At 36.6% G+C, this 7,831-nt stretch overlaps 1 protein-coding gene across 1 annotated transcript; it reads right to left on the reverse strand.

Moving 5' to 3' along the window:
• Nucleotides 1-556: 556 nt before the first annotated feature.
• On the reverse strand, nucleotides 557-7,504 carry LOC114820223 (protein sym-1-like). Its single transcript, XM_029090794.2, has 8 exons — nucleotides 6,962-7,504; nucleotides 6,028-6,115; nucleotides 4,748-4,842; nucleotides 3,982-4,054; nucleotides 3,790-3,882; nucleotides 3,588-3,674; nucleotides 2,117-2,197; nucleotides 557-748 (listed from the first exon to the last, which is right to left on the reverse strand). The coding sequence occupies exons 1-7, from the start codon at nucleotides 7,384-7,386 to the stop codon at nucleotides 2,117-2,119; spliced, it is 942 nt and encodes a 313-aa protein (XP_028946627.2). The 5' UTR covers nucleotides 7,387-7,504; the 3' UTR covers nucleotides 557-748.
• Between the last annotated feature and the right edge of the window lie 327 nt (nucleotides 7,505-7,831).

Below are 7,831 nucleotides of genomic sequence, written 5' to 3' on the forward strand. Positions count from 1 at the left end.
TACAGCGACCCTTGCTCACTTATCACTGTGCTCTGGCCACACTCTACCACTTACGTGTGACGCCCTAGCTTTAGCGTGATTTCATTATGGATTCATTTTCATAAGGATTCGACGTAATCTAAGAGTGCCGGCTTTCGATTACCTGATGCCCTCCCCCTCCTCCTTTATCCGGGCTTGGGACCGTCAATGTAAGAAAAACTTACATAAAAATATCAACCGTATCGAAGAAATTTTAAACACTTAATGCAACGCAAGTCAACCTTTTTGCACCAGCCTAAGCCAGCCTAACTTATACGACAAAAACCAACCACCACAAACAACACGATCAATAATCTCTACATATCAACTGCAAATCGAGCGATTAGGAAATAATTTGTGCAATCCATGACGTCTGATCTGTATCTTCTGATAAACAAAGAAAAACAATTATCTTGGGAGTAACACTACTTCAGAGAGCTTCCCAATTTTCTTGAGCAAATTTAACAGTGAAATCTCTATTAGGGGATTCTTCAATCAGAAATCTAACCGGCAGTAAATTCTCAAATTCGATCAGGCAGGCATAAACACTTCAATTTCCATTACTAGTCTAGCAATTTACATTAAAAGACAAGCTACAGGAATTCCGACTCCGAAACGCCGATACAAAACTTTCCATTGGTGCATAGTTCTTTCAAACGTACAACATTAACCTTCTAAAACGGAACAAAGGTCTCCCGGAAACAGCTTCTTCTCTGCAATCATCCCATATCTGATGGAAATTGAAAAAGGTACATAAATCAGTGCAAGACAAATCAACAGCTAAAATACAACTGAATGTATAAAGCATGTGATAAAGTATCACAATTGGTCGTGAAATTAGGATCCCACATCATTTTGGTTTCAGAAATTGAAAAGCAATCAAATGTCGTCCCCAAAATTGACAACCTACAAATTCCCCAGCCGTTGAATTCCTTCCAAGAAAACTATCATCCCTCCCACCCTCACCCAATGCCATTGCACCATCATTTTTGCCACCCAACGCCATGGCCACCATCCGCCCACCCAGGTGCAACCCCAAGTCAACCCCCCCCAGCCACAACCTGGCTACCTTCTTCCAGATCCAAGCCACCAGCAACCCCGTTGATCCGTCAACCGGTTATCCCACCCTTCCCTGATGTGCAGTTTCAAATTCATTGACGAAGTTAATCGGTCTTCAACTTTAAGGACCAAAATCACGAGGGCTCTCAATTTCAAGGACCATTTGTGATAATTTTTTATTTTACTTTCATAGAAACAAGAACAATGGAATAGCTTATGTATTCCCCATGAGAGATTTCAATGAAACCATATTGTCATGGCGGTCGCATGGACTTTATTACCAGCTGGTATAAGGTCCACACTCCATTTATGAAGGCACAATCATCTTAGTTAAGACTTTAAGATAGTCTAAATTAACCACGGATTCAGATACTATTCAATATTTAATTCTGAGTTCCTTTTAACTGTCAAAATGAAGCAAAACAAATATGAACTAAGGAGAATAGGATCTAAAACAACCCACCATGTTTATGGTAACTATAGAACTCCTATGAAAGCACAGTAAGGTATGCGGGTGTTACACTTCAATACTTGGATGAAAACCTTCCTAAAATTTTAGCTACCATTACATACAACAAAGACCAAAGCTATGAAATAATATGTCACCATACCATGCAATCATGCTGCATATTGATCTAATTAAAAGTCCCGTGAGATTCCAAATATTTCATAAAAAAACCTTTGCAGTTGCTGCCAACCAAGAAGCGCCATATTGATCTATTTAATAGGGTTCTCTCGAGTCTAGGGCGCTTAATTTAGTTTTGAAGTTCAATTGTTCACAGGTGAGCTGGGTTGTTCAAAGAATTTTTTTTCTTTTTCTTTTTGGGGTGGGGTCACTAAGGTAGGTCAGGGGAGGGTGGTGGGTGGCGTGGCTGTGAGTGGAGATCGTGATGGCTGACAGAATTGCATATCTTTTTTTTTTTAACAAAAAAGTCCTTTTTACCGTTAAATTTGACGGAGACCAAAATGGCTTGCAAGAGTTAGTTTTTCTTTTACTGATGCAAGAAACATCAACCAACAACATCAGATTCTAACATACCTATTTTTGAAGAACCTCTTTGTGAGCTTTGAATGAGAGGATAACATTCCATGTCAAAGCTATAAAATTAGCAGTAAGGACCTGAAAACACACAAAGAAAACAGCATGAAGCAAAATAAAACGAGAGGATTCCCTAAATGAAACTGGAAAATAAATAATTACACTAAAACCAAAGACTTCTATTAAAATTCCCGTAAGTTGAATCAAATAATAAGCAGCCAGCTTTGGGAATGAAACTCGTAAACATAACTAGATGAGGGTTCTAATCAGACAAGACACATTTCAATGCTCTAAATTGTTCAGATACCCATCACACTAGCCACTAGGCATAACCACCGACGGGAGATTTGGACCACTGCTTTGTTTGGAATTTTCTGATGTGAGTAAATACGATAGCTCTAAAGGATTCTGAAATCCGCTGCTTCATTCCATTCCGTTGCTAGATTTCTGCAACTGGTTATGTGATTTTGCTTTTCCTTTATATTATTTGTGTTTTCTATTTACCTATTTTCATACTGTTGTCCCATATATGGTCAGATGCTTATCATGTAATAATGCTTATGGAATGAATCAATGAAAAGTTTCCATTTGTGGACGATGACCATAGAAATCATCTACTAATTTTCATTATTTGGTTCGGTAGCTCTTCACCCATAAATGCCAAGTAGAAAGAAAAATTGTATAGGAAAAGGTCATAATAAACAGCACCACATTTCAACATTAGTTGGGCAACAATATGTAGAGAAAAAATTTATATTAAGGTTACAAAGTAGAACAAAAAAGGATCAAAATACCCTGCCAAATCTCGTTTTTATAAGACTAACTACATACTTCCACATTGTTAATTGGAAAATAAAGCAACATCATAATACATGGTTCTAATAAAGCAGGTATCCTCTAATTTCAAAAACTCTTGTCCAAAGCAAAATCTGGTTATCTGTTTTGTAACAAACTCTCCTCTAATTCCCTATATAGGTTCTACATCAGGTATCCCATCCATTTTCCTGTACAGTGAATTTACTTTGACCAAAGCATGCCATCCATTTTCAGTATTTTCCAGTCTAGTTTTTTCATCAATAAACAAGTTCAATTATAATCCATTTTATGTCCTCTCAGGTAGAGTGTCATGATCCAATCTAGGCTGAAAGAAAATTACATAAACAAGAAGTTTACATGTAGACATTACCTTCTAATATGGAAAACCTACTTTTGTACTAACTAAACTTTTTTAATTGTGATACATCAAGAGGTAGAGAGACAGTCCCTTTTGTGACACCAAGAAGCCCGTGCATTGAGACTCTTGGCTCCTCACAGGCATTTTAGAAGTCAGGGGGTAGTTAGGCATCTTCAGTCTGAAACTTTACAATATCCCAAACAACATCTATAGACATATTCTGTCTAGGACCCAATCTCTAAACATATTCTGTCTAGGAGCCATAAAATATGAATAACTTCTTTATAGCATTCTAACCTGGAATTGCTGTGGGACAAACCGAAAGTTGAGAAATTGGAAAGGTATCCACAGTTGCCAATTAACTAGCACAGCAGAAAACCACTCCTACACAACCAGATACTTCATATTAACAAACGTAGTTTGTATACAAATTTATGAAAGTAAATGCAGTCATTCCGTTAAATTTCAACGCTCATAGATACGATTCTTTTAAAACCACCTGTTGAAGCTTGGGTACGACTTGTGAAGGTTTTCCCTCCAGCGTCATCAATGTTGATAAGAAAACTCCAATGAATATAGGAGCAAAAAGAAACTGCAGCAAATTGACTCAAAAGTCACAAGACAGTATTGTTATTGAAAAAAATAATGATGAGTTGTCACGAAATTTAAAAACCTAAAATGAATTGGTCACCTGATCAAGTACAAGGCGCAGGAATGCACCTGATGCTCCAGGCGTTGTTACCAGTTTGCTTAGATACAAATACCTAATGACAAAAGGTGGTGTAATGAAAACGTACAAGAGCAAAACAGGAAAAAGAAGGAAAGAAGCATAGAAACAAGGAAAAATTACCATGAAATTAGATATATCACTTATTTACAAATCCAAAGTAATCTTAGATTTTTTCCAGGGAACTTGATGGCATGATAAATTAAACTGTTTACTGTACAGGAGGGACAGAACAAACATTAAGGTTTTGTACCATAAAGATGTACAGATACATTCATATCAGTTGACAGTTACTGTGTGTTTCTAAAGTTTGTATCCTATATATTTTTTTTAAATAATAATAATAATCTCTACTAATTAATAAAACACTCCTTGTCAACCAAAACCCTATGAAATTACCAGTTTAACCCTCTAATTAAAACAGAACATAAATAAGAAATATGGGGCAGAAATTCACACAACCAAATTTTGCTGTTTTTTTTCAAAGCCTCACCTACATGTAATCCTAACATATCTCTAATTAAAAAAAATAAAAAATAAAAACTAAAAACTTCCCACTCCCACATTCTCTATCACTCTCTTCCTCTCTCCTATTTCAAAAACAAAAATAAAAAAATTTCTCACACTTTGTGTGTGCCCATATGCTAGTAATAATAATAATAATAAGGAAAACAGTACTAAAATGATGATTCTAATCTTCAGGCTTACAGATGGAATTTTGAATGCTTACCAGAAATGCAACGTCGGACCTACTAACACCAGCCCCATCAGGGTAAACAAGAACGTTCTTTTCAGGTCCAGGTACGGAGCTTTATCAATGACAAGCTGGGGCAAAGAATTACACTAGCATTGTCATATTCCGTGAGAAAATAGTATGATCACAAAATGATAACTACCAATTGCAAATGGCACAACCCTCAGTATAATAACTTAAAATGTTACATCATTGTGCACAACAGAAACCACTCAAGTTTCAACATTACAACATGTAAAAAACTTTAGTCTTTTTGAAAGATGATTGAGCCAATGCAATACCATGGTCTTGAGGCAGTTACCTATTCAGCTTGTATTATGAGATGATTTACAACAAGAAAACTGAGCATCTCAAGTAAAGTAACAAGTAACACCACTCAACCAGAATAATCTAGGATCACCAGTCCTAGTTCAAATAAACTTCAGTATGTTATTTCCAACTCAGAAGGATAACTGTGTAACTTACTTGAGATCAAGGGTTCAAGATATGTCGTTCTAGTAAGCACCAAATCAGATTTGCAAAGCTAATCTACTGCTGGAACAGAGATCATAGAATTAGTTTTGTCCCTTTCAAGTTTTATCTTCTTCGATTCTTCCAATTTTCTTCTTTATAAATGATATCTGATATGCCAACTTAGCCATCCAACCAGATAACAATTTTTTGTTTCTTTTTTCACAGAACCATTTGATGTCTAATAATCACCATTCACTCCTAGTTTGGTTCTAGACCCTTTCGGTCAGACAAAAACCACATTTTTGAACTAAGCAATGCTGAATATAAACTATCATGCATAAAAGTTGGTATCAGATGAACTTGTCTTCTAGACACATGAAAGTGCCTTCTCTAAGCTGCCTCGTTATAATATTTTCAACGACACATTTATCTATTTGGGGAAAAAAACATGAATCTTAAATCACCTTTAACCCTTGTTTTCCCACTCAAGTATCCAGAACTACCTTTGGGACCGCACCACGACCTGATCCCCAGCCCCAAAATCCACAACCCCCTAAAGTAGAATGACAACATTATACCAGTACAAATATAAACAATCTATGCATCATTCTTTACATAAATTATAACAATTTATTAGGTAGATACAGCAGTACATTTTTTTTTTGTTTTGACCATCTAATGATTCTAACCAAATTAACAAAGGATGTACTAGTAGAAATGCAAGTTGAAGATAACGCAGAAAACCAGATAAAGAAAGATATACCATTCAATAATTTCGTTAACGGAAACTACAGGAACTATACCTGGCAGACCATATCCCCAATAAGAGTTAAAAGAGCAGATGTCAGAGCTTTTGTTGCAACTGGATACTTTGCAAGAAGATCCAAATACCTGTAAAAATATAACATCCAGGCTGGTAATGTTGAGCAGGAACTATATTTTCAGATTGATTAGCTGAAAAAAAAAAAAAAAAAAAAAATCTAATTCTATCCTCAGGATTGAAGAACATAAGACAAAGTGCTAATATACATACAATTTGTTTGCTAAAGCTTTGAGAATCTCAAATTATGAAGTAGATGCATACACTTACATCAATAGCTCAAAAGTATCACCTCATCAGTAAGAAAATGTCAAGATAATGGGAAGGTAAGTGTTTATATTAACTAGTAATAGCTGACATTTTAATTATGCCATTATGCAGAATGCTATCAAAATGCAAGTCCAACGCGACCAAGATCTCCAACCTGACTTTTACAACGAACATTGATGAAGAATTCTATTCCATTTGGATAGACAGTATAGTAGGCTACATAACAGATAAATGCCCTTCCTATTTCAAAGGTTGAATGTTGGAGGGAAGGGGGGCAATACCATTTTGATACCTACGCAATTGACTAAAGCGTTTCTATCATCCTAGCTTGTGACATTGAAGACCCATTAGCACCTAAGTAATGTGTTACCAACTCAAGTAGTCATCACTATCTTATTTATTGGCTTCTTTAATCCAAGCACATCAAGTTGAAGACTACGTAGGAAATTGGAACCGTTAAACTTTCATCTTACATTTTATTCTTTGAAATTGGAATTGTTTCATTGCAAATTTTACAAAAGGTTCAATTGTCTGTTTTGTTTTTCCCTTTTTACTTCCGGCAAGTCAACAGTAATGCTGTAGCTCTCATTAGAAAATACGCATCAATGCAACAAAAGCTGGAAATTGAAATTTGAATATACGGTTACCACGAAAGAAATGACCAATTGTTTTCACCACGACCACCGCCACCACCTTCACCGTTTGCACCTCCTTCACCTCTGCCGCCATAATTTCCATCACCAAAGCCGCCGTCTCCACCAGCTCCACCCGACCCACCATCGGAAACAACCGAAAGACGAAACCCGTCATAGCCCAGTTGCCTAAAACCCATTTCAGAACGACCCAAGTCCTTAAGCACGACTCCAATGCCGGAATTGAGGGGAAATGAGTGAGAATGCAGAGCATGCGGGTGAGACTGGCACACAGAAGTGCTCCTAAATCCCCATATCTGAACTGGATTTGCTGCAATCCTATATGCAGTACAAGAATGCAAAGAAGGTCTACGAGAAGAACCCACGAACCGGTTTAGGAGCGGGGTTTTACGAGTGAGGGATGCCGGGTTTAGAGCCATTTCCTGCAATGAAATGGATTGAAGGGTTCTGGGCACTTGGAAATGTGACGTTTTGGGGTTGACAGGCTGAGCTTTAGAGCAATTCCACGCCGGGCTATTGCCAATTCAATCAACATAGTGAACAGTAACAACTTTTAAACAAGTGATATTATCTACCCATGGAAAAGTAGCGGGTTTTGTCTTATAATTAGTTAGTAATAATATGATTCAAACTTCATTTTGGCGAAAATCAAACCTAATACCTCTTCCTTATAAGTACAGAGTATTACCACTAGACCGTAGTATTAAGTGGCAACTGTAATCACTTTTAGTGGTAACTGTTTAAGTGCACGTGCACCTCTAAACTAAGTGGGTGTAGTCAATCTCGGATTTAAGATAATTTTAAAAAAACTTTAAAATCCTAGTGTAGTCAACTAAAATATTTTAAAAGATTTTAGAATCCATG

Source organism: Malus domestica, chromosome 12 (assembly GCF_042453785.1).
Source record: "Malus domestica chromosome 12, GDT2T_hap1".
NCBI classification, from domain to species: domain Eukaryota; kingdom Viridiplantae; phylum Streptophyta; class Magnoliopsida; order Rosales; family Rosaceae; genus Malus; species Malus domestica.

Coding starts and splice junctions, on each gene's coding strand:
- LOC114820223 (XM_029090794.2), bottom strand. CDS start 7,386: ATGGCTCTAAACCCGGCATCCCTCACTCGTAAAACCCCGCTCCTAAAC. Junction 4,843..6,027: donor TTGGGGATATGGTCTGCCAG/GTATAGTTCCTG, acceptor TCTTTGCCCCAG/CTTGTCATTGATAAAGCTCC. Junction 3,675..3,789: donor TCGTACCCAAGCTTCAACAG/GTGGTTTTAAAA, acceptor CTGGTTGTGTAG/GAGTGGTTTTCTGCTGTGCT.